Source organism: Petromyzon marinus, chromosome 60 (assembly GCF_048934315.1).
Source record: "Petromyzon marinus isolate PM22_M1 ecotype Great Lakes invasive population chromosome 60, UKy_Petmar_22M1.pri1.0, whole genome shotgun sequence".
NCBI classification, from domain to species: Eukaryota; Metazoa; Chordata; class Hyperoartia; order Petromyzontiformes; family Petromyzontidae; genus Petromyzon; species Petromyzon marinus.
This window is the reverse complement of record NC_133726.1, coordinates 5,687,384-5,713,137: the sequence shown is the minus strand read 5'-3', so window position 1 is coordinate 5,713,137 and position 25,754 is coordinate 5,687,384. Positions and strand designations below refer to the sequence as shown.

The 25,754-nt window shown below is 53.4% G+C and overlaps 1 protein-coding gene across 1 annotated transcript in view; it reads right to left on the bottom strand.

The window, feature by feature from the left end:
* Window positions 1–369: 369 nt before the first annotated feature.
* LOC116955468 (adapter SH3BGRL-like) overlaps window positions 370–25,754 on the bottom strand; it is a 40,963-nt gene continuing 15,578 nt past the window's right edge. Inside the window, exons 3-5 of the mRNA XM_032976562.2 lie at window positions 10,199–10,384; window positions 8,751–8,831; window positions 370–7,923 (exon numbers count right to left, since the gene is read on the bottom strand). Of these exons, the coding sequence (XP_032832453.1) occupies window positions 7,897–7,923; window positions 8,751–8,831; window positions 10,199–10,384 (294 nt within the window). The 3' untranslated portion in view covers window positions 370–7,896. The remainder of the gene's footprint in view (window positions 7,924–8,750; window positions 8,832–10,198; window positions 10,385–25,754) is intronic.

The window sequence follows — 25,754 nt, the reverse complement described above, 5'->3', positions numbered from 1 at the left end:
CCTTCACCATGACCACATCACCACTTTAGAGAACCTCACTCTTTTACTCTCAACCACTATCATCTGATGTGCAATGTTGTGATTGACGACATAAATGAAGAATAAAACGACCTCTGTATATTTGTGTGATTTGTTCACCTTTCCCATACCTTGCACTCCGATCGTATTTGTGTACTGTTTGTTGTCGTGACGTTCCGAGCCGCCCCCTACTGGACCGCGTGTGGGGAAAAAAGAGCTTTGTAGCTCATCGGATTCCTCCAAGGACAGATGAAAAAGATTTCCGAGGCTACAATCGATGCAAAGCGACCTTTGAAATGATGCGTCGCCGTGACACGTCCACGCGAGATGAGATTCCGCGAAGGCGTCGTGCACACCGCTTGGCAAAAAGTTTATTCGGTACAGGCACTCCGGCAACAACGAGGAGACTGGTTCGCTCTCCGGTGCTCGATGTGGGGGGCAGGGGGGGGGCAGAGGGTGGGGGGGAGGCAGAGGGGGGCAAGGGGGTGGTTCGATGTTCGCTCAACGCGGATGGAATTTAATGAACTCAAAGAAAACCTGTCGAGTTCTACTTTCTCCTCTTTGTTTGATACTTTAAGGGATCAAAACTCCCCCTCCTCCCCCTCCCCCCGTCGAAATAAAAAAAACACAAAACACGGCATGTTTCACCGATAAGAGCTTATGATCGCGCTGCATATATATAAAAACGCCAACGTGACAAAAGTACAAAAGCATAAGACAAACTAAAAAAAAAGCTCGTTTGTGCATTCAATGTATACACAACCATAACAAAAACAACAACACACCAAACCGCGGCAGGAATACGAATTTTAAATAATGCGTGTGGGGGGGGGGGAACACCTCCGTGGCGAATGCGCGTCGACGATGAGGAGGATTCGTCGTTCCGCTCGCGACGTCGTTCGGGGGGGGGTGACCGTCCCGACGTTTCGCGACCGCGTGCCGGGCGCTGCACCTTCGCGGAACCGCGGGAAAGCCTCGCACGAGGGACGCGGTGCGAAACGTCGGGCGAGACGTCGCGCGGGACCACGAACGGCGCGGACCGGCGACGTTTTTTTCTCGGAGAGCCGCGCGGCGCAACGGCGTGAGAGGGCCCAAAAAAACAACAACCCCTCCTCGCTACCGATGCGCTGCCGATAGTCGCGACAAGGCTCCTGGGCAAAAGCGCACGGCAGGTTTTTTTTGTCGATGAACCCCTACGCGGCGGTTAAAGGTGGCCGGCGCGAGCCATTGAAACTTGACATCTTGACATTGGAGGAAGCGGGTGTCTTTCGGTTTTTTTCTTTGCATTAAAAAAAAACACAAATTGGCACGAAAAATTAAGGCGGTTAAGCGAAGGCGACGGGCCACTGGGAATCGACGCCGCGACGCTTTCACGGAGGAAAGTGACGGCTGTAGGGATTTGGCGGTCCGAACGTTGCCCTAGTGGGGGCGGCCAAAACGAAATCTCACGATACATATACACTGGGCGCGTCAATTTTGTTGTTGTTGTTGTTGTTTTAACACTTTGCGACAACACCACGAGAAACGTGCCGGCCTCCCTGGGGGCTCTGGTGATCACCTGGAGAAGGTTCCGGGGCACGCGTCGACAATGACGGCGAACAAGTGGGAGGATTTTTTTGGGGGGGGGTCTTTCCGTCAAGTCACGTAGATAGGTTCAAAGCAAATCACAGTAAAACCTTGCATTGCGAACGTAATTCGTTCCGGAAACGTGTTTGTAATCCAAAGCACTCGTATATCAATGCACTCGTATATCAGTTGTGATCACGTGACGCTCGGCAGTACAAAAGCGTATACGTACACTGCTCGTATTGCAAGAACCTCGCTCGTTTATCAAATTAATACTTATTTAAAATTTTTGCTCGTCTTGCAAAACACTCGCAGACCAAGTTACTCGCAATCCAAGGTTTTACTGTAACAAAAAAACTACCACGTTTCGATCGCGACACAAGCGTTCGTCTTCCCCGAAGGCGACCGCTTGCGTTGCGATCGAAACGTCGGGAGTTTTTTGTTTGTTACTTTCTTTGAACCCATCTACGTGAATTTACCGAAAGGCCCCAAAGGACACGAATTCCTGCAGTCACGAAAGCTTTCAGACTTAAGTGGGAGACTCTTTGACTTTCCGATGCTATTACCATTACATTCGTTATCATTTTGATTTAAAGCTTTCGTGACTGCAGTAATTCATATTCTTAGTTTTTTCGGTAAAGTCACGTTGAAGAGAAACAACAAAATAATAAAATATATATAAAACAATAAAAAAATTCTCACGACGTCGTGAGAATTTTTTTATTGTTTTTTCTCACGACGTCGTGAGAATTTTTTTATTGTTTTTTATATATTTTATTATTTTGTTGTTTCTCTTCAACGTGACTTTACCGAAAAAACTAAGAATATTTGTTATCATGTTACAGCTCTTTTTCCATCGAAAACGATCGTCCCATATACGTTCATAATTTCTTCCCCTCTCCTGCGAGTGACGAGAGAGTGTTGCCGCCAAGCGTTTCTGCGGACTTCCTCCGACCGCCTCACGTCTATCACGCTTTCGACGAAGGAAGACCAAGCGCGCACGTTGAACTTCTTTCGCACCGTACGTAGCCAACCGTGTATCTAATTGGGGGGGGGGGGGGGACAAGTGGACGAAGCAACGGCTTCCTGCGCTAAACTAGCGAGGGATAAACGACACCACCTCACCAAACTCCACATACGCAGAAAAAGTTTAGATATTTGAAACCCCCCCCCCCCCCATAAAAGGTCAAAGGTGCAGCCCTGCAAATACCTGCTCCAAGCTACTGCTGGCGGAAGGGGGGGCGGCCCTCTCCACCACCAGAGGGAGCTCTACGAAGCCCCCTCTTCGAGATGGCACTTCGTCGGACAGTCCTTGCGCACTGGCCAGGGCGTCTTTGGAAGAGGTGGGAGCAGGTCGAACAACAACAAAGGCGCGCTGCTCGCAAAACAGCAGGAAGGCACCGATTCGCCACGGCTCCCTGGCACGCGCATGCCGCCCCAATCACCGCGCCGGGTGGACAACGCTCCCACAGCTGGTGGTCTCGACAGAGGTGGGGAGTAGTGCCCCACGCGCTATCCCACCAAAAGTGACCTTGCCAATCGACCAACTGGGGTTGTATACATTTTATTTTTTGTTACCCATTTTTGTGTTATTATTATTATTATGCCAGATAAGGCCCACTGAGCTATGTAGCTCTTTCCCGGGAGCGACCTGGCCACAAATGATAGCTCAGCGAAGCGGCGCATCGTCTTCGCGTGGAAATTTTAGCAGCCGAATTATCTCGACGCGTGATGTCGATTCTGAACGTGGAGGGGGAAAAAAAGCGGAGGACCCGGAGAAAAATCCACGCGACCACGGGGAGAGAGGCACGCAAACTCCAAATATACAGCGGCAGCAGGCGTCAGGGTCGGGATCTAACCCACGACCTCCTGTATACCAGGCGAGGTAGTTAACATCTCCTAGCCACCGTGGCACCCTCTGCCGGGAGGACCACGGGCAGTGGATGGTGAGGATTTGAAGACAAAAAACTTGCACCGTTGTTTCATCAACCGCGGTGTCGGAAGATCGAACCCCGGTGACCTCCGCTCGGTATGCAGAGTCGAGTGTGATAACCATCCAATCCGAAAATGACGCTCCCCCCTTTTGCCATCGCTTTTGGATGTTAAAAAAGGAAAAGATTCTCAGACGTAATTCGCAGGAGTGAGCGGCACTCGCTGCTATGTGCCGGCGTCAGGGTGCACATTTGCCAAAAATTCTTCTGAAGATGACACCGCAAATTGCTCGATTGGGATCGTACGCAGCGATCATTAACAATCACCTCTATCCCCTCCTGCTTACCAGGCAGGCTAACCTGGTCTCTTTTTCAGGGTTCTCAGCTGGGGGTCAAACAAAATGAACTTGAAATATTCGGAGCTGGGGGCAAAGCGATTTGCATCCTCCTCTTACTGGAGTCCCTTTCCTCCACGAACAAAGTCGACTGCACGCAAACAGTAATACTAATAATACCAACACAAATTAATCTTGCACACAAACAGAAATCACAGTTATTTGTTAGGCAATATAAGACAACGCCGCTCACGACCGATATAACGTCTAGCGGGCAGGAATAACAACAAGAGTAATAGGAGACACGAGGAATGATAAGTTCGCCAAGTCGATGTTCAAGACGCTGCGTTGAGGTTTTCGCTGCCCGAATTCTCGACTCTGGATTGTAATTTCGAGACGCCTCAGTTTGGCGGTTACCGCCGTGGTTACCATCAACCGCGGCGAATTTGCGATTGCTTCCACGACGCTTTATCTGCGTTCGCTACGAGTATCACCACGCTGGTAATAATATGCTTTGCTTCGTACTTAAAACGTAACGTTGTTAGTTAACGTATGCACATGCCGCGCGCGTGTCTGTGTGGTGCGCGCGTGTGGTGCGTGTGTGGTGCGTGTGTGGTGCGCGCGTGTGGTGCGTGTGTGGTGCGTGGTGCGCGCGTGTGTTGGTGAGCAGTAGTGGAGTGGTTCGCGCACTGTTCTACGAACCCGGCAAGCCGAGTTCGATTCCCGCTCATGGCCAACACCAGTGGCGATTATCTGAACCGGTCCTGGGCTTCCCCGAGGTCAACTCAACCTCAAATGAGTACCTGGTGCGGTGTGTAGTAAACATCGCCACTGGGGAGACAAAGGCGGCCGGGCGTGGTGTTGGCCACCCACCCCGTCGTGTGCCGTGCCAGCCTTCTCAGGTGCTCGCTAACAGCACTTGCCCCAAGAGGGGGGCAGGGGGATCTTCGCCTTTGTGTGCGTTGCCAGCACGGCGTCGTTTTTGCAGCCGCGTGCTCGCAAGTTTTCGCGAATTGCCAACGAGAGCGAAATTTAAACGGCAGCGTAACAGAAACATTAAAGCCCTCCCCCGCCCCACGCTCACCCATAAACATTTCACTATGGCCACGTTTAATTCACGACTTGTGCACAGCTCGCCAAACCGTTACGCCTCTCGGCAAACGCCGATTCCTCACGTGATCAAACAACCACAGACTCGGGTATTGTATAATACGGTACACACACACACACAAGGAACGCATTAAGTCGTCTTGGAGGTCCACACGGGACCACGACGTGGCGTTAGCGAGCCAGATCCTGGGGTGGGTCCTTCAGGGTCAGAGCGAGCGAGCGGTCTGCGCAACGCTTAAAGCGGAGTCTGGGAGGGAGGGGGGCCTTGAGAGGAGGTGGAAATGACCTCATTTGGGGGGGATTTGGACTCCCCCCCCCCCCAAAAAAAACCCAAACGAGCAAAGAGAATTTGTGAAGAAGAAACAAACCTCCCGACCCCCCCATCCAAAAGAGGAATCCATCTAACAGCTGTTCGCTTTAATAGTGTGTGGAATGTTTTTTTTGTGCAAATATTTTTTGGGAGTTAAGCCGAGACTCCGGGTTCCCCTCGAATTTCGATCCATCGCACGGTTTTGTTCCCCCAACGCACGGTTCCAATGCCCCGGGGGGGGAGGGGGGCGGGGTGGTGCACGGCGTGTCAAGGATTCGGAGTCTCCCGTGAGACTCGTACGGCCTGCGCAAAAATGTGGACCGGATTTCATTTGTGACCCCCCCAGGGTCAACCTCCTCAAACCGGCCCCCCCTCCCCCCCCCCTTTGCAATTTACACGGAAGCAGTTTTACAGATCGAAACGGAGGCATCGATCGGCGAGGACCGGAGAAGCCCAGGACATTAAGATCGTGGAGAGAATTGGCATCTCAAAGGATGGACTTCAAAATACTTCCGTCGGCATCCACGTCGCGCGATGCCGCGTCCATTAGCAACTCCTCTCAGGGCAGTGCAAACTCGATATCAGACGAACGGGCCCAGGGAAGCGGACACCGCAGAACTAGTTCCGAGATCCCTTCAGGTGACCCCTGCTCCTCGCCCAGTGGCGGGCAGCACTCGCCCACGCGATTTGGCACCGGGAGTAATGTCCGTGGCATGACGGTCAAACTACACAATCCGAATTCTCGGAAATGGAATTTAACCAAACGAGGTGCAGTTTAATGTTTTTTTTTTACTCTTTAAATCATTGAGCTTCCCCATCTCACTCCGTGTTGCTTTAGCCGTGCGTGCGCAGTCCTGTATCTGAGATTGACGATTATCTGAACCGGTCTTGGGCCCCCTCCATGGGTTGGCTCGGCCTCCAATGCGTACCTGGTGCAATCTGCAAACATCGCCACTCGGCAAACAAAGGCGGTGGGGGCGAGGGTGCGTGGTGTCGGCCTTCATAGGAGCTGCTCGCTAACAGCACGTGCCCCGCCCGACAGTATGTCAAGGCTATACGGGGGGGGGGGGGGAATCTTCGTCTCGTATCTGTACACCACCGTTCATTGCTGCGTTGGTGTTGCGTATCTCGGATATAGCTGTGGTCGTGCGGGGGCTGATGAACGAATTTGGACTGGGCTGCCGAGACTCGCGACTTCGCCGTTGACTAACCGATGGCGCCGACAGCCTTGAACAAACAACACAAGTGTCAATGCATCGGTGAAACACAAATGCGGCTGTTGCCTGACGATGGTGGTTATTGGTCGCGAAAGCCTGCGTGTTAAACTGACACTGGTGAACATTTCACAATGTGCGTGCGTGTGTGTGTGTCGACGCCAGGGGTGGGTGACGGGGGTGACATTCTACGTATAAGTGTACGACACTCGGTCTGGCGGACTCCATGCAACTGCATCGTCAGAGCGTGTCGCCAACCGATGGCGTCTAGTTCAACAGCCTGACTCTTAATCATTCTTGAAATTAACATTTGTTGAATGTCACCCCTGGTCGACGCAGTGGTTAGCGCGCTGCGCTACGAACCCGGTGACACGAGTTCGATTCCCGCTCATGGCCAACACGAGTGATGATTATCTCAACCGGCGCTGGGCCTCCCCACTCGGTTCGTTGAGTACCTGGGGTGCGGTGTGCAAACATCGTCACTAAGGAGACAAAGGCGGCCGGGCGTGGTGCTGGCCACCTACTCCCTCGCGTGCCGTGCCGGCCTTCATCGATGATATTCGCTAACAGCACTCGCCTGTGAAGGCTATACACGGGGGATCTTTGTCTTTTATCTTTGTAGTCCCTAACAGGAATTGCCCCAGTAGTCTGCGTAGGCAATACGAGCGTCCTGCGCATGGCCATGTGGGTGGAGTGGTAGCTCCACGGATAGGGCACTGCGATATGGACTTGGCATCCCGAGTTCGATTTCTGGCCACGGCTGACCCCAGTGGTGATTATCTGAACCGGTCCTGGGCCTCCCCCCTACGTCAATCCCTTACTTTGGTGCGGTGTGTAAACACGAGCGGCGGTGGGGAGACTGATGCGGCCGGGCGTGGCGCTGGCCACAATGCCACCAGCTCGCGTGCCGTGCCGGCCTCGAGAGGCGCTCGCGACTCGCTACCTTGCGAACAGCGGTTTGCTCAATCTTCTGTATGGCGACACGGGAGGCGTTTTGTCTCTTGGCGAAGGAGCAGCCGCGGTGACAGGCGTCCGAGTGTGTGCGAGCGTCACCGTGGATCGGCACTGTGAAGCTCACGCGCGTGCACGTGTGCGCGTGTGTGCGTGCATTACAGGTGAACGCGTGCGCGCGTACAAAACGTTTTGTCATTTGCTCGTTAAATATCAGCACGGGTAAACTTGCAACAACAACGACGACGACGACAATGACGACGACGGCAACAACAACAACAACAAAACAACGATATCCTTACTAAGGATCAAAAAGAAGGGTGGGGATTTTCTTGTTCCGTCAGGAATTCCGTCTGGGTTTCTTCTGTGCGGAATGCCGGAGGATTGCCCCGAGGAATCTTCCGCCGGAAGCCGCGAGGGAATGTGAAGCAGCTCCCGGCGGGTACCAGACCCGTCCACGGTTACTGCCGAGCCAGAGCCTCTGCCTCCTGAAAAAACACCACCACCACCACCCACCGCCACCGCCGCCGGCACCAGCCGAGATCAATCCACTGCTGGATGATGCCCACGCCCCCCTGCACCCCCCCCCCTCCCCACCCCCAGATCTTAGTGGGACCGGATGTGCTCTCTGACCGCCCCCGCCAACCTGGCTGGCTCACCTCCTCCACGAGAGATTTGGAGTAACACAGCCCGTTCAAAATTGATGACGACCACAACGATGACGACGACAATGGCGACGACGACGACAATGGCGACCTGACGACAATGACAATGACGATGATGACAATGACGACGATGACGACAATGATGACAATGACGACGACGACAATGATGACGATGACGACGATGACGACAATGACGACAATGACGATGACAATGACGATGACAATGACGATGAAAATGACAATGACGACGATGACAATGACGATGATGACGACAATGACGATGATGACGACAATGACGACAATGACGACAATGACGATGACAATGACGACGACGACAATGACGATTACAATGACAATGACGACGACGACAATGACGACGACAATGACGGCGACAATGACGGCGACAATGACGGCGACAATGACGACAATGACGACGACAATGACGACGACAATGACGACGACAATGACGGCGACAATGACGACGACAATGACGACGACAATGACGGCGACAATGACGACGACAATGACGATGACAATGACGACGACGACAATGACGATTACAATGAGGACGACGACGAGAATGAGGAGGACGACGACTCGCGCGGTGGCGGTGGTGCGGGTTTGGTTTGTGTGCCCGCACGCTCGCTGACCTTTGAACCGGGCGGGGGAGTGAGGCCGAGGAACGTGAACACGGCGTTGTTCTCCTTGGCGTCGAAGAACGACTCGTAGTCCTGAAACGGACAGCGCCGGAGCAAATCTCTCGAGAGGTGTTGGGGGGGTGGTGGGGGGGGGAGTGGTGGGGGGGTGGTGGTGGTGGGGGGACGAACGGGAAAGCACACAACAGCCTGGAGCCCTGGCGGGGGGGGTCTGTTTGTTTTGTTTTGATTTATAACGTCCGAAGCAGAACCGCGCCCAGTCTTCCGCTCGCTCGTTACAATAATAATAATAATAAGAAATGGTTGCTATTATAATGTCTGTCGCGTTTACGCTGCGCCGTTAGCCGTCGTCGTCGCAGAGTATCCAGACAGAGACTCGGGAGAGACGCGTGGAGGAACCACAGATGGGGAGTGGGAAGGCAGCAGCAGCAGCGACCCTCTACATATTGAGGTGTTAATCGGACAATTTGTACACGTGGGAGGAGACCCGGAGCACCCGGAGAAAACCCACGCAGTGTGCGAGGGGGAAACACTCGATCCCCGTACAGACAGAACACGGGTGTAGTAGTCCACGTTCCTGCTGTACCGCCTTCTCCTGGCAGAGACACGGTAAAAAGGGGCTCGTTCTCGACACTCACGGGAAGGCAGTTTCGCAACATCCATGCGGCGATCCACCAACCCCTCGCTGCTGCGTCCGCAGTGCTGGGTTTACAAGTGGCCGCCAAGTGCACAGCCACCCACCCACTCACCCATCCGTCCACCTACTCACCCTCCCACTCACCCACCCATCCACCCACTCACCCGCCCACTCACCCATCCATCCACCTACTCACCCACCCACCTACTCAACAACAACAACCGCCATTCGCCACTAAGTGGCGGTGACATCACCACGACGCTTGTGCCAGGCCATGTGCACCTTGAGGCCACGTGAAGTGTCGAACGCCCGCTGGCAGGAGGTCACGGGGCAGACCCAGGTGCCACGGGTCGACTGACGGAGATGACTGAGATGACTGGCTGATGCACCACCTGTGCCCCCTACTGTGCCAACTTGCTGTGCTTTAGCCACCCGGCGCTCCGCTCGTTGTTGTGAGCGTCGCTCCTCCACCCTCCGTTGTTGTTGGAGGGCGACTGCCTCCAACTGCCCAGGAGCATCTTTCACGAGCCTCCTCCGCAGAGGCCGATCTTGACACCGCTGGTATCAGTGATCGGCAAGTCGACTCCGCTCCATATTTTCCCGTACCGCATAAGTCCATCTCTTCTCCAGCCCGTGTCGTGCCCGTTTAGCCCCCTCTATCCAGCCAAACAGAAGCTGCTTGGGCATCCGGTGGCTGGGCATGCGGGCTACACGACCCGGCCAATGCAACCTTGCTTGCCGGAGGAGCTCACCGATGCGAACGTGTCCAGATTCTGGATACGCGCACACGCACACACGCGCTCACCCCGAGGTAGGACTCGCCGTTGAAGATCTGCGGAGGCAGCGGCACGCCGCTGGTGGGGCAGTGGTCGCGCGGCACGTGCTCGCGCATGTAGCGCTTGTTCTCGTCGCTCACGACTATGTCGCACTCCTCAAACTCGATCTTGTTCACCTGCAGGAAGCCCAGCACGTCCTGCTGCTGCTTCTTGATCTGGTGGAAGAGCGAGCGAGCGAGCGGGCAGGTCGTAAGTCAAACACGCGGTAGCCAGGGCCCGGAGCCACAACCCGGATTTACGGAACATCAACGACCTCAGTGCACAGAGAGTCCCCGACTTACGAACGGGTTCCGTTCCCGAGAGCCGTTCGTAAGTCGGAACAAAATAATGTGCTGCATTTAAATCGACATACGGTAAATCCACGGACTGCCTGCTATAAAATGTGCGAGGGCTCAACAAAAAAAGGGAAGCATTGTGAAACTCGTAAATAATAAGATACGTCGTACATTTGCACGCAACGCAGTAAATAGTTCTGAGGCTAGGTTCGCAAGTCGGATGGTTAAAAAATAAATATCTTATGGAAGCCCGTTCGGAAATGCGGATGTTCATAAGTCGGGCTGTACTGAACATGTGTGTTGTGTGGGATACTCTTATCCGCGGTGACATGGGGGAGCGATATTGTGGCTCATCCTATGATCTGCAATTTTTACTCCGTTCATCCACAGGGCAAAAATTTCCGGATATCCCCTCCCCCGGGATAATGGGATGAATTTGCCGCGCAACTCCCCTTATCCGCAATATAATTGCGGATATAATTGCGGATAAGAGGAGTTGTGGATAATAGGACCGCAGATAAGAGTTCGGCATACCGAAACAAAAGGCACAAAAAGTCATTTCCTGCCGCACGAATGAGGATCGAGGGATTGGTGCTTATCTCGCGTTTACAGCCATCCTGAGCTGGTGGTGGAAATTCCACATTTATATGATGGGGGGTGAAGATATTTTGCTTATAATGGGGGGTGTGAAATATTGGACACCCCCCTCACATCAACATTTAATAACTGCCCAGTGAGCATAAAACGTTGGGCAAACCATTTAATCCCACATTCAAAAATGGGCCCAACGTTTCAAACCACATTCCGACGTTGGTTAAACGTTGGCACGTCTACCAGGTTAAATGTCTCCGACGAAGCTCTGGACTGCATTGGTTGACCAGACTAAGAAAGTGACCGAATGAAAGCCACCACCAAAAGACTCCACAGTTGATCTTCGTTTCGACCGAAACTCCGACCGACACTAAATCAGCATTCGCCGGTGGTATTATTTAGCCTCGTTTCCAGCCTGCGCGCACGCTTCGCCCACCGGGCTAATGCCGCTTGTCCGTCTCGACTGTAGGGAAGCTCTTGGTCCGAATAGTACAAGAAAAAATGCCGACTGAAAATGCTGACTGAATCTACCACCGCAGCCAACAACAACAGCGTACAGTCCTCGCGCGCGGGGGGGGGGGGGGGGGGGGCAGACTACACAAGACAAAGAGCCCCCCCCCCCACCCCCCGTATAGCCTTTTTTGGGGCAAGTTCTGTTAGCGAGAAGCGCCTACGAAAGATGGCACGGCACACGAGGGGGTGGGGTGGGGCCAGCACCGCGTCCGACCCACCCTTGTCGTCCCCGCGTGGCCATGTTCACGCACCGCACCCGGTGCTCATTTGAGGCCGAGTCGACCTAGGGGGAGGCCCAGGACCGGTCCAGATGACCGTCGCCGGTGCTGGTGGCCGCGAGTGCGAACCGGACCTCGGGTGGCCGCGCGCGCTAACTGGGACACCATCGCTCGGCAGGCTTCGCGCGCACAGACGAGCACGAGCGCGCCGCTCGCGCTCCAAAAGCCAACCGCCCCTTTAGGAAACGTAGCCCAGCAGAAGCCCAAATATGGGCAAAGTCCCGTAAGGGGCAGTTACCCATGTATGGGAAGCAGTTCACCCGCAGCACTCCGACTGGCACACGGTTCCACCACGCAGCCTTATCGGTCTGCCCGGTTGCGAGAGGTGGCAAAAGCGCAGGCCTGCGATTGTCCGCCCCCGCGTTGCTGCCGCTGCTGCTGCTGCTGCTGGGGCAAAAAAAAGCCTCCGCGCTCGGCAGAGGCGGTACGCGCCAGAGCTCCCCAGCACTGGAGGAGAGTTTTTGGCCTCCTCTTCCACACTGGCCAATGTCTCGGCTGTCGTGGGAGTACCCACACTTTACCCCCAAGCTCGCGCAGCCTGCCGATCCTAGACCAACAGCTGAACAGTTCCACGCGACAAGCCACTCTGTTGAGCTATCGTTTGTGGCCAGGTCACTTCTGGAAAATAAAGTTAATAGCTCAGTCGGCTTTACCTGGTAAGGTAAAAAATAATTGAGTTTTATTTGGATATATTTTTTTGTTAAAGTGATTTTGTTCACTTTTCCTATACATTGTATTCCTATCGTGTGTTGGTACTGTTCGTTGTTGTAACGTTCTGACCCCGTGCCCCTACTGGACATCTGTGAAAGAGCTTTATAGCTCATCGGATTCCTCCTCCTGTAAAAATACAGATCCTGATTCCGGGTGGACAGAGGCGGTGGTGGACTGCAAAGGAAACTTGCAACGGCGTTTCAACTGCCGTGCGCAGAGATGGAATCGAACCCACGCCCTCTCTGGCTTGCAAGTCCAGCACGCTGCCATAACCAATGCACCACTGTCGTGGCTGCAGCAGCGGCGCCTCCAGTTTTTGCAATTTTATTTTCTGTTATTTTACAATTACCACAATTGTGGTTTTCCCCCAAAATCAGTTTAAAAATAACCGTTCCGTAAAAAAGGGGTCGCTCGCCGATTTTTGATTTATCGCTGCATAAAACCTCCCGACCGCAGACGCAATGTTTCGTACCCTTGTTTGGCGAGATATGTTTTTTTTTTTAAAGCATGGGCACTGTTGAAAGTAGAAACACACGACGCACAACGTCACCAGAATTCACGGGTCCCTGTCAGCAGACGCGATATCGGACAATCACCAGCACCACCAGCAGCAGTAGCTGCTGCAGTCGTAAAAAAACGAAATTGCCCTTGCCTGCGATCTGCCCCATAAACCATATTTTCCCTAGCCCTGGCATATTAAAATTTACACGGCGGTCAATACCGCATTTCAGCGAGTTATTTCGCATTCTGGCGACACTGCGCTGTACGTCAAAGGACCTCAACGCAATTAAGCCGCCCACGGCACGGCTGTTTAGCTGTCCCCCGGTGTGGTCATTTATGGGCACGCATTCCGTGATGGAGTGCGCTGCGCCTTCTGACCGCTACAGAAGCAGGAAATGGCGATCGGCCAAAGCGCTGAGAGACACGCTGGGCGTCTCACAATGTCGTCAGCGCAGAGGTCGCCGGTTCAATTTGACCCCCCGGGCAAGACAGTTGAAGCAACGGGGGCGATTGTCTTAAATCAACACCGACCACCTCCAACGGCCTTTTTGCCCACCCCAGCCGTCGATCGGCTGGTCGCGTGTGGTGGCGGGGTGAAGCGTTGGCAACTCCCCCGCCGCCTCTTCCAAGACGGTCTCGGCCACCGGGCAAGAGCCGGTCAAAATACCGTGCCCCCAGACGGCGTCCCGAAGGCCTCCCAAAGGGCTCCCCCCCCCCCTCCTCTCTGGCGGGGGAGGCGCCGTGGGCCGCAAGCGCTTGCAGGGGCTGCACCCCTGCACCTCATCCCTTTGCTCTTGGCTTCACGACGACTGGCCCGTAGGCCTGCGGTAGCTCCCGAGGCCTGCGGTAGCTCCCGAGGCCGGCGGGACAAGGAAGGGCCGTTGGCTCAAGCCGCTGAGGAAGGTGGCGGCAAGGGTGTCGCGGGCCGCTTTCCGAAACTAGTTGCGATGAGCCTGCGCCAAGGCCGGAATTCTCTGCTGGAAGCCGGTGGGAGGGGGCAGTGGGGGCCGTGGAGGACTGGGGTGGGGGGCAAGAGGGGGGGGGGGGGGTTCCTGAGTAGACTACACAAAGGGTTTGGGAAATTTAGGGTGATGAAATCTACGCAACTGTTGGCTGTCGACCGTCCGTGCGTCGCTGCGGTCGCAGGGCAATCGGCGAATACGTCGCCTGGCGGAAGGGAGAAACGCGCAGACTCAGCAACGGCAGCTTTTTTTTTCGTCCACCAAAGTGTCGTGGGGGGAACGGGGGGGGGGGTCTCTTTCGGCGTAACTAGACATTTTTTTGGGTTATATCACGTAAATATAAATGCGTCGTTTCACAACGGGTTTAACAACACATTTGCATTCACATGATCTAACCCAAAAACCTCTGTTATGGACGTGTTGGTTGAGGGAGGGAGCGAGGGAGGGGGTGTCGGGACCCCCACGACACCCACAGCCACCACCCCCACATTACCCCTCGCTCAGAAGCACGCCGTCACGGAAGGGACGGTGCATCCGCACCTGTTTTCACACACGCTCGCACACACATTCCTCTTTCGGGAATTGGAATTTCACACGTGTGGGCCATGTGGGAAGGGAGTGGGGGGGGGAGGAGTGTGGTGTGGGAGTGGTGGCGCCAATATAAACTCTGCTGGTGGTCCAATTCCTAAATTGTCCGTGTAGCGTTGGACCTCCGCTAGATCAGGGGTCGGCAATCTGCGGCTCTTTAATGTGTGCAAGCGTGTTGAACTTCTTTCGCGCCGCGTTGAGCCAACCGTGGCTAATCGGAGGTGCGAGTATCTACGTCGGCCTTCTCTTGCGCCGCACGTGGCCAACCGCGCCAATGGTGACGTTATTGATTTATCCACCCGCTCCGTGCAAGTTGCAGGGTGGGGTCCCCTTCACCGCTGAATCCCAGAACAAAAGGTGGGGAGGGGGTGGGTGGGTGGGTGGGGTGGGTGGGTGGGAATGGGGACAGAAATCCTTTAAATTATCAGACACCGAACGCCCTGCCAATCAGCGCCAGCAAGGGCAGCCCAACCCTGGTCCCGCGGGCGCGGGATCACGGTGAGCGAGGACGCGCGGGGACAAAGCGTGCCGCGGAGCCCCTTGAACGAACGAACGAACAAAAAAATAACGAACCACCCCCCCGCCCCGCCCGCCGCCCTTCCGGCCCTGCTTCAATCCACAGCCGACATTGAGCCGCCCTTCACCGCAGTCACGCCCCTTCCGCTGGAATGCTAATTCGCGCTCGTACGCGCCCGGTCGCTATAACAATAAACAACAGAACGCTGGCGGCCAGGCACGCAGGCAGCAGCGTCCCCCGCCAACGGCAGGCCGGCTCGCGACGGGACGGCGGCAGGCTTGGGGGTCTTTGTCGCCGGTGGCAGCAGGCGCCGGCTGGCAAGTCGGGAAACGTGGAGTCACGTGACGGTGGCGGCGGGGGGGGGGGTTGTGGGGGGCGGGGGGGAGCCGCACTGCAGTCGTTCGAGTCTGTGGGTCATCCAGGACAGACACCGTGGTACAGCGCGTAACGACGTAATGCCCCGGGGGGCAGGGGCGGAGCCAGGGGGGGGGGGGTGACAGGGGTGACATTCTGCGTGTAAGTGTACGACACTCGGTCTGGAGGACTCCGTGCCAACTGCATCGTCAGAGCGTGTCGCCAAACCGATGGCGTCTGAGTTCAACAGCCCGACTCTCTCTTAAGCATTCTTGAAATTAACATTTGTTGAACGTCACCCCGGCCTGAAAATCCTGGCTCCGCCCCCTGCCAGGGGGGGGGGGGATCCACGAACAGGATGGAGAGACATCACCGTGGCGACGATACGCAACTCCGCTACCCCTGACGCCGTTGTCTGCGCTCGACCACCGGAACGCGAGGTTCTAGTCGCCGTCTCAGCGTCCACATCGGGCAGCCGTACGAAAGAAGACGCCAGCGCGGGGGGGGAGGGGGGCAGGGCAACGTCGCTCGCTTTTCTCTACGCGACGCTTTTTTGGGCCAGGATAAAAAAAAATTACGTGAGAAAAAAATATTAATTGGCTTTAACCCCCTCTCTGGCAGTATTATCAGAGCATGTGTGTTTGCACGTATTGCCACAGGATTGTTTAATTCAGATGGTATGCCTTGCAATAGGTTGCATCTATTGGGATGTTTGAACATCTTAACCACCTTCTGTTTTACTGTCGGAAAGGGTGAAGCCTATTCTGACCTTTTTCATTATTTTGATACTGGCAAAAAGGTCCCATTGATATGGCTGCTCAACCCGAGATAATGAATACTCTGGACACTGCAGTGCCTTTGCACTGTCCACCTTTTGGAGTTCTTTGGACTCACGATGGTGGTGAGACTAGGCCATTAAATAAGCCTGCCGTCTCTGGTGTAGGCCAATCAGTTCCAAGACAATTATACATTATCACAACATGGTATGTTTGCATGTTTTGCCACAAAGTATGTGTGGTTAATGCAAACTTGATGGCTTGCAATAGGTGTATCTATTGGGTGTTTGAACATCTTAACACCCCCTGTTTCATTGCCAGGAAGGCTAAAGCCTAAGTCTTAATTTTTTCGCCACTTGTTTTACGTCAAAAATCAAAGATCAGCGAAGTGTCCCCCAAGTCGTATCGAGATTGTGTGAGACCGCTGTCGCGCCACGGGATGGCGAATCCACTCGGAGCTCTCGCAGAGTAGCGCAAACGCCCCCCGGCGTTCGAGAACGGCCCGCCAAAGTGGATGTCACAGAGCTGCCTCCGAGGTCCATTGCAAGTGGCCCCTGGTCCACGCAGAAACGTGGCGGGAGTTTTCCACCTGCCCTGCCGCAAGCGAGTAATGTTTGCCACGAGACGGCAGCACTGATATGTGCAATTCTCAGGAGCTGGACTTTGGCAAATTAAGCGCAGAGCCCAAATTCACGCGTTGGGGTTCGTCGTGCGGTCACCGGTGACCGCACGACGAACCCCAATTTAATCACAACTCAGTCTACGCGATAGCTTTGGGTTCCCTGTGCGAGTCTACGGATCTCTGTGCGAGTCCATTCGTCTCTAAGTCTGTGACGTGCCCCTACGCGAGTCATCGGCGAGCGGGCCGAGACCATCAACTCGCTACACACGAGAACCCGGTTGAACCCTTTCCCTAACGTACGTGTACGTGGACGTTCTTCAGTCTGTCTTCCGATTCCATTCCGATGACGCGAGTGGACTCGGTCTATGTGATACCTTGGGTCTCTGTGCTAGTCCATTCATGTTCGTCATCGGAACGGAATCGGAAGTAAAAGGCCGTGCGCCAACTATCATAGAGTGCGGTCGTGTCGCTACGGTTGTCTGCGGTGAGTACAACGTCTTTCAAAGAAACGGCGGCGCTAGGCTTCTCTGAATAAAATGAACGCTGAAACGCTCGCGCGTTCCGAGATTCGGCAAACCCTGCAACTTGCAGGCATCTCGGAAAGGGTAACGGGATAATCACGGACGACTGAAACCTGAATTCGAAGCGGTGCCAACTCGGCGCTCTGACCTCCGACCTCCGAGCCACCCGACCAACTCGCGTAAAACTTTGCTCAACCTTCGGTTCCTCGGATTTTCTTTTTTCTCGCTGCCTGCGTAGCGGGGCAGGGGGGTGTGGGGGGGGTGAGCAGCTGCTGCGGCCGATGTAGGTCAGAATTTTTATTGACACTGGAGGAATCCGATGAGCTACGAAGCTCTTTTTAACAGATGTCCAGTATGGGTGGGTCAGACCGTCACAACAACAAACAGTACAATAACACGGTAGCGATGCAAAGGATAGGAAAGTTAAGCGAATCACTGAGAAAAATACAAATAAAAACTAAACTTTAAAAAAAAATTACTCTGCAAAGCCCACTAAAGCTATTAACTTATTTTTCAGAAGCGACCTCGCCGCAAATGAGAGCTCAACAAAGTGGCCTACCGTGTGGAAATGTATACATACACGTGTCTAGATATATAGACACGTGTATGTATATATATACATACACGTGTCTAGATATATATACACGCGGCTAACAGTAGCACGCACAGTACAATTTACAAAAATGCATCGAAACTCCCCCCCCCACACCACCACCACCATTGCTCTGCACGGATTTGATCTGCCAAGAAAACTTACGGTGGGCTCCATCAACCGCTTCAGAGGAGCAAACTGGTCGCTGCACACACTCATCCGCCCGACACAAGCGGGACATTAAAGACAAACCGCACGTGACATGGGACCTTCTTTTTTTTGCTTTGCGCCGTTCACCTGTTGGCATTGTTCTCCGGTCGGACACTGGCGGTGAGATAAGGCTCTAAAGAAGGCCGCCGTCTCTGGTGCAGGCCAACCAGTTTCAAAGACAACGCTTCTATTGTCAGATCGCGTTTTGTTTTCATGTTCGCCACAAAGCGCCGCGGTGCGAAGCTATCTATTTATTTATTTATTATTTTATTGTTTCCCTTCTACGTGACTTTACCGAAAGAACCAAGAAGATCCTTTCAAAAGGTTTCTATTTCGTGCTTAACCATCTTAACACCTCCTGTTTTGTTGCCAGAAAGGGTAAAAAACTATTGTTACAACCCACACGGTGCGACTGCGACCAACGCGAACCAGACAATGGAGCCACCGTATCGCGAGCCAACTGCATCCGAATCCTCTCGCTCTCCGGCGGGACTGGGCAGTATCAGTCGCGCGACTCCCAAAGTGATCGCATGCCTCGCAGACTTCAAATTGGACGCGCGAGTTCCACAAACTTGCCATGCGCTAGAGAGAGTACAATGTACAAAACACCACGCCGGTCAACAACATAGAGGGCCCAAACAGAAAAAAACAAATTATTCATCGGGCGACCTATCGTGATAGCTAGCAACGGCCCTTCATCACAGCGCGTAAAAACTACGAGTCTACAGGCGCTGGTCGCGTATATTTTAATTTAATTACAGCGCGGTAATAACTCTAGTTTACCGCGGCTTTTTTTTCGCACGTTCCAAACTGCACATCGGACGTCTTTGGACGCTCCCTCGGCGTTCTCATTTTACGTATGTTCAACTCGTTATTTTCAGCAGTCTCAAAACATTCAACGTTTGTTAAATGGAGTTTTGACAGTTGTGCGTAGGGCAGGACAAGTGATGGATGATAGCAACAAGAAACAAGTCACTGTGCCCCTGTGAACCAACCAATAACCGCGGGGATCCATTCGCTAGGACATTCACACTGCAGCTGCTGTGGCCCTGTACAGATCTGTGAGCTACAGAGACCGCCACTCACTCACATAGAGACCTGTGAGCTACAGAGACCTCCACTCACTCTCATAGAGACCTGTGAGGTACAGAGACCTCCACTCACTCTCATAGAGACCTGTGAGCTACAGAGACCTCCACTCACTCTCATAGAGACCTGTGAGCGACAGAGACCGCCACTCACTCACATAGAGACCTGTGAGCTACAGAGACCTCCACTCACTCTCATAGAGATCTGTGAGCTAGAGAGACCTCCACTCACTCTCATAGAGACCTGTGAGCTAGAGACCTCCACTCACTCTCATAGAGACCTGTGAGCTACAGAGACCTCCACTCACTCTCATAGAGACCTGTGAGCGACAGAGACCGCCACTCACTCACATAGAGACCTGTGAGCTACAGAGACCTCCACTCACTCTCATAGAGATCTGTGAGCTAGAGAGACCTCCACTCACTCTCATAGAGACCTGTGAGCACAGAGACCTCCACTCACTCTCATAGAGATCTGTGAGCTAGAGAGACCTCCACTCACCCTCATAGAAACCTGTGAGCTAGAGACCTCCACTCACTCTCATAGAGATCTGTGAGTTACAGAAACCTCCACTCACTCACATATAGATATGTGAGCTACAGAAACCTCCACTCACTCTCATAGAGACCTGTGAGCTACAGAGACCTCCACTCACTCTCATAGAGACCTGTGAGCTATAGAGACCTCCACTCACTCTCATAGAGACCTGTGAGCTACAGAGACCTCCACTCACTCTCAGCGACCTGTGAGTTACAGAGACCTCCACTCACTCTCATAGAGATCTGTGAGCTAGAGAGACCTCCACTCACTCTCATAGAGATCTGTGAGTTACAGAGACCTCCACTCACTCACATAGAGACCTGTGAGCTACAGAGACTTCCACTCACTCTCATAGAGACCTGTGAGGTACAGAGACCTCCACTCACTCTCATAGAGACCTGTGAGCTACAGAGACCTCCACTCACTCTCATAGAGACCTGTGAGCTACAGAGACCTCCACTCACCCTCATAGAGACCTGTGAGCTACAGAGACCTCCACTCACTCTCATAGAGACCTATGAGCTACAGAGACCTCCACTCACTCTCATAGAGACCTGTGAGCTACAGAGACCTTCACTCACTCTCATAGAGACCTGTGAGCTGCAGAGACCTCCACTCACTCTCATAGAGATCTGTGAGCTACAGAGACCTCAACTCACTCTCATAGAGATCTGTGAGTTACAGAGACCTCCACTCACTCTCATAGAGACCTGTGAGCTACAGAGACCGTCACTCACTCACATAGAGACCTGTGAGCTACAGAGTCCTCCACTCACTCTCATAGAGATCTGTGAGTTACAGAGACCTCCACTCACTCTCATAGAGACCTGTGAGCTACAGAGACCTCAACTCACTCTCATAGAGACCTGTGAGCTAGAGACCTCAACTCACTCTCATAGAGACCTGTGAGCTACAGAGACCTCAACTCACTCTCATAGAGACCTGTGAGCTAGAGAGACCTCCACTTACTCTCATAGAGCTCTGTGAGCTACAGAGACCTCCACTCACCCTCATAGAGATCTGTGAGTTACAGAGACCTCCACTCACTCTCATAGAGACCTGTGAGCTACAGAGACCTCCACTCACTCTCATAGAGACCTGTGAGCTACAGAAACCTACACTTACTCTCATAGAGACCTGTGAGCTACAGAAACCTACACTCACTCTCAGAGACCTGTGAGTTACAGAGACCTCCACTCACTCTCATAGAGATCTGTGAGCACAGAGACCTCCACTCACTCTCATAGAGACCTGTGAGCTACAGAGACCTCCACTCACTCTCATAGAGACCTGTGAGCTACAGAGACCTCCACTCACTCTCATAGAGATCTGTGAGCTACAGAGACCTCCACTCACTCTCATAGAGACCTGTGAGCTACAGAAACCTCCACTCACTCTCATAGAGACCTGTGAGCTACAGAAACCTCCACTCACTCTCATAGAGACCTGTGAGCTAGAGAACTCCACTCACTCTCATAGAGATCTGTTAACTCAAGCCAATACCGGGGCACCACTGCGCATCTGTAACGTAACCAATAACCACCGGGATGGAACCCAATTAGCTCGTGAGAAGAAGTGCAGCCCCAGCTCGCACTGCGTGGCTGAGGCCCCCCCGGTGGCTGAGAAGAGAGGAAAGGGGCGACCCACCCCACGGTTGTTCCCGCACAAAAGGCCGGTTGGGCCTCCACGGGGGAGGCTTTAATAATCGCGAGCAATCCATCTCCGGCCCTTGGGGAATGTTTAAAACTTCCTTTCCACGCATTATTTGGCCGGGACACTGTGAAATCCAAAGCCGCTCCTTATTGGGGAGCTAACCAGCAGAGTGCCGTGCGTCCCCCCCCCCCCGTTCGTTTTTGTTGTCCTTCTTCCCACGCCTCCGATTCGCACAGTTGGCTACGTACGGTGCGAAAGAAGTTCAACGTAGAGGACAGGACATACGTTGCGTTTCTCCCCCGCGGGGATGTAATAACGAGCGACCCCTGCAAAATGACAGCGGCTTTTGGACCATTCCCATTAGAAAACTCCTCCCCGTGTGCGGGCGCGTCTCCGCTCATCCGCACCGCGTCTTCAGATTGCAGCGGCAATCAAAACAGGATAACGTGCCGCAGCCCTGAATTTGCCTGCTAGCGCGCCACTGCTGGCGGATGGAACACACCAGCTGCTTGGAGCCCCTTTCAAGCAGCAGGTGTGTTCTTGGCCTACTCTTCCACGTAACTTCCCAGATAGAAATGCAACTGGTGGCGAACTGTAGGTTGCAGAGTCCAGAGTGAAACCCATTCCACCGCAGGCCATCCCTTGCCACGGCGAGTCAGTTTGGGACACATCCGGTGACTACCTTTGCAGCAAAGTAACGCGTCCACGTGCGTTTGTTTGTTTTTTGTCTGTCGACATTCTTTTTTAATCCGTAACAAAAAAAATCGCGTAGACAGAATTTCATTTATTATTGCAGTAGAATTATTTTTCTGGAACGCTATCACCGAATCAATTTGCCTGTCAGCTGGCCCACGGTGCAGACAGGGCCTGGGAGGCCAATGGCGAAGGCCGTTGGTGAGCAGGGAGTGCAAACGTAGACCAATGGCTGCGGTCGTTACTCACAGCGCAAAGACAAAGATCCCCCGTATAGCCTTTTCACAGACCGTTGGGGCAAGTGCTGTTAGCGAGCAGCACCTTCGAAGGCCGGAACGGCGAGGGGGTGGGTGGCCCCGTGGCAATGCTTACACAACCGCACCAGGCACCCGCTAAGAGGCTGAGTCAACCTAGCGGGAGGCCCAGAGTGGGTTCAGACAATCGTCGCTGGTGTTGGCCGTGAGCTGTGGCTAACACTGGGATTGGACCTCGGGCTGCTGGGTTCGTAGTGCAGCCGCGCGAACCGCTCCGCCACCGCTCCCCGCGGACAGCCCACCCACACACCCACCCACAACACGTGTGCGCTCCCAAACCCTCTATCCTTCGCTGTGCCAACTCGGCCAGCTGATCCGGGCAGCATTCACAGCACAGAGTCCACACCGGGTAACACTGACTCACCCAGTACTGTACAGTATATGGCCGCGTGTCGTGGTTAATGCGCAGCTCCTGCAATGGCCTGCTCACGCCACCGCCTGTGGAAGAGCCCCCACTACGAGAGGGAGCTCAAGAGTAGCCCCCTTTGGTGGGTGCTTGGCCTACTCTTCCACACAAGCTAAAAGCGTGGCAAGAGGTGGGGGATGCCCACACTTTCCCCCAACCAAACATTACCTGCCGATGCACGAACTGTGATTGTGCAAAATGCATACTGCTGGGTGGCATTTAGGAAACGTGTACCGGTGTGTGTGGCAACGTGAACTTTCAATAAAATCAGGCGATGGAAATATTTTTCTCAACCACGAGTTTTTTTGTTGTTGTGCATTATTAAAATGGTATGCTACTCAAATAGGATGACTCGATTGGAAAAATCTGCAAGCAAGGCAACGGGCTCTGCCCGACTAGCCGGCAGAAGGCCAACAACGCCCGGCCGTGACCATGCGAGGTCAGCTCCCCTGAACTCCACCGCAGCCTCCACGTCGACAGGGGCCAAGAGGACGCGGTGAGCGCATCGTTCGAGGCCCTGTGCTGCAACGGGGAAGTCCAAACATGGCAAGAAGATTACGGCGGGGGGCACACCGCGTATCTAGAAGTTCGCTCGCCGACATGGCCCAGGAGTTAGCGCAAAATGCCGAGGTGTTGATGAGATTTTAAGTTTAAAAAAAAAAGTACGTGTATTCTTTTTAGTAGTATACACATGGTGTTTCTTCTCTTAACTGTGATTATTAAATGTTATTGATAGTTGGGTTAGTGACACCGAAGACTGCACTTTCCAGTCGACCAACGCTGGCCAGCTGACTCGACAAACGTAGTAAAATATTCTAGATTTGAAGCTTTCGTGACTGCAAGGATCCATACTCCTTGGTTCTAATTCGGTAAAGTTACGTAGGTAAAAAATAAAACAACAAAAATCACGACGTTTCGGCCACAACACAAGTGGCCTTCATCAGGTGAAGGGACCGGACTGTCCTCTGTGTTGTGGCCGAAACGTCGTGATTTTCGTTGCTTTATGTTTTTACCTACGCGGCTTTACCGAGTAGAACCAAAGAGTATAGTAAAATATTCTTTGGGTCTTTCGGCAAAGTGACCTAGATAGGTTCAAAGAAAAATCACAAAAAAAAACTACGACGTTGCGACCGTCATCCAAACGTCCTCGTTGTTTTGTTATTTTCTTTGAACCTATCTACGTGACTTTACCGAATGACCCAAATAATACGAATTCCTGCAGTCACGAAAGCTTGAAGTCAAAACGTAGTAAACGTAACCTCACCCTAACGTGGAATTTCCGGGCATAGGTTTAAAAGCAAACCTTCGCACCCAGACTTAATTTTCTGTAGAATGTCTCTCTCCATGCCCCCCCCCCCCCCCGGTGAAATAATCCCTCGAGGAATTAACAAGGCTGTGATCCAGCAGAGAGGATCATGCATGTGCTTGGAATTAAAAGGCTGTGCACCACCCCCCCCACCCCCCCCAATTTGACTGCAAGGTGGTGAGGTTGGTGAAGGTGGCTTAGGGGTCGGAGCAATGAGCCGCTAGCACTGAGATCCTGGGTTTGAATCCAGGCGTTTGGTGCCAGTGATTGAATTTGCTTCTCGGTGGTAGCGAGGTCATGGTCTCAGCCCAGCCACCAATGAAAGACTGGACACAAAAGACCCATCTATATACTGTACTAGCTTAACTACCCGGCTTCGCCCAGGACTTGGGATTCACCACGCCCGGCCGCCTTTGTCTCCCCAGTGGCGATGTTCACACACCACAGCAGTTACTCGTTTGAGGCTGAGTCGACCTAGGGGAGGCCCAGGACCGGTTTAAATAATCGTCATATAATCGCCGTGAGCGGGAATCGAACTCGGATCGCCGGGTTCGTAGCGCGGCGTAGCGCTAACCACTACACTACAATGCGTGACGCTTCCACATGTGCAGGTCACATGACAGGTTTGACGTCACAGCTCACTTGCCGTGTAAAAAACATATGCATTATTGAGCTCCCCCCCCCCACCCCCCCCCAAAAAAGTGTATTTTTATAATTTTTGCATGGTGTACAGTCTGGAAAGTACCCACATGGCAAATTTCAAGTTTGTTGCATGTCGGGAAGTACACTAAACATTTTGAACAGACACACACAATCACAACTTTGCCTTTTATATATATATGGAGATGTATCTAAACCGGCTCAAGCCTCCCATCAGTCACGTGACTTCTGTGTGGCCACCTCCCACTCTGAACTCCTCCCCTCTCCCCCTGCCGCCCCGCCCGCTGTGAAAACAGACGCTGCTGATTCTCCGTGCAGCTCACTCTTGCGACTCTCGCTCCTTCCTTCCACTCTTCTTCTCGCGCTCTTCCCTCCCCTATCATCATCACCACCACCATCGTCACCCTCTCCTCATCATTACCCGACATCTTGGCCCGGTCGTACCTCCTCCCCTTCCAGCACCGACACGGCTCCTTCTTCTCCGTTGCTGCTGCTACTCATCTTGAGCCGTGCCCTCCCCCCTTCGTCCATCTCGGGGACTTCCAGTCCCAGCATCCGTTCCCTCTTCTCAGCCATCTCCCCTCCCTCCCCCACCTCTACTCTTCTTCCCGTGGCGTGGTGCCACGGGTACAATGTTTCACGTTAAATTGGGTTTCGTCACTTAATTTCTAAAACGTCCCACGGCTGAGAATTACTAACATCGAATGTGGCTATCGCGTGACGGACTGCGATTACTCTCCGCAGCGGGAGTGTTTGGGGAGTGCAGCAGCCACTGATGTTTGTTGATGAGAGGTCAACTGAAAGGATCTCAGGAGCAGCTCTTCGACGTCTGCTTCTGCAGGCCGCCCTCTAG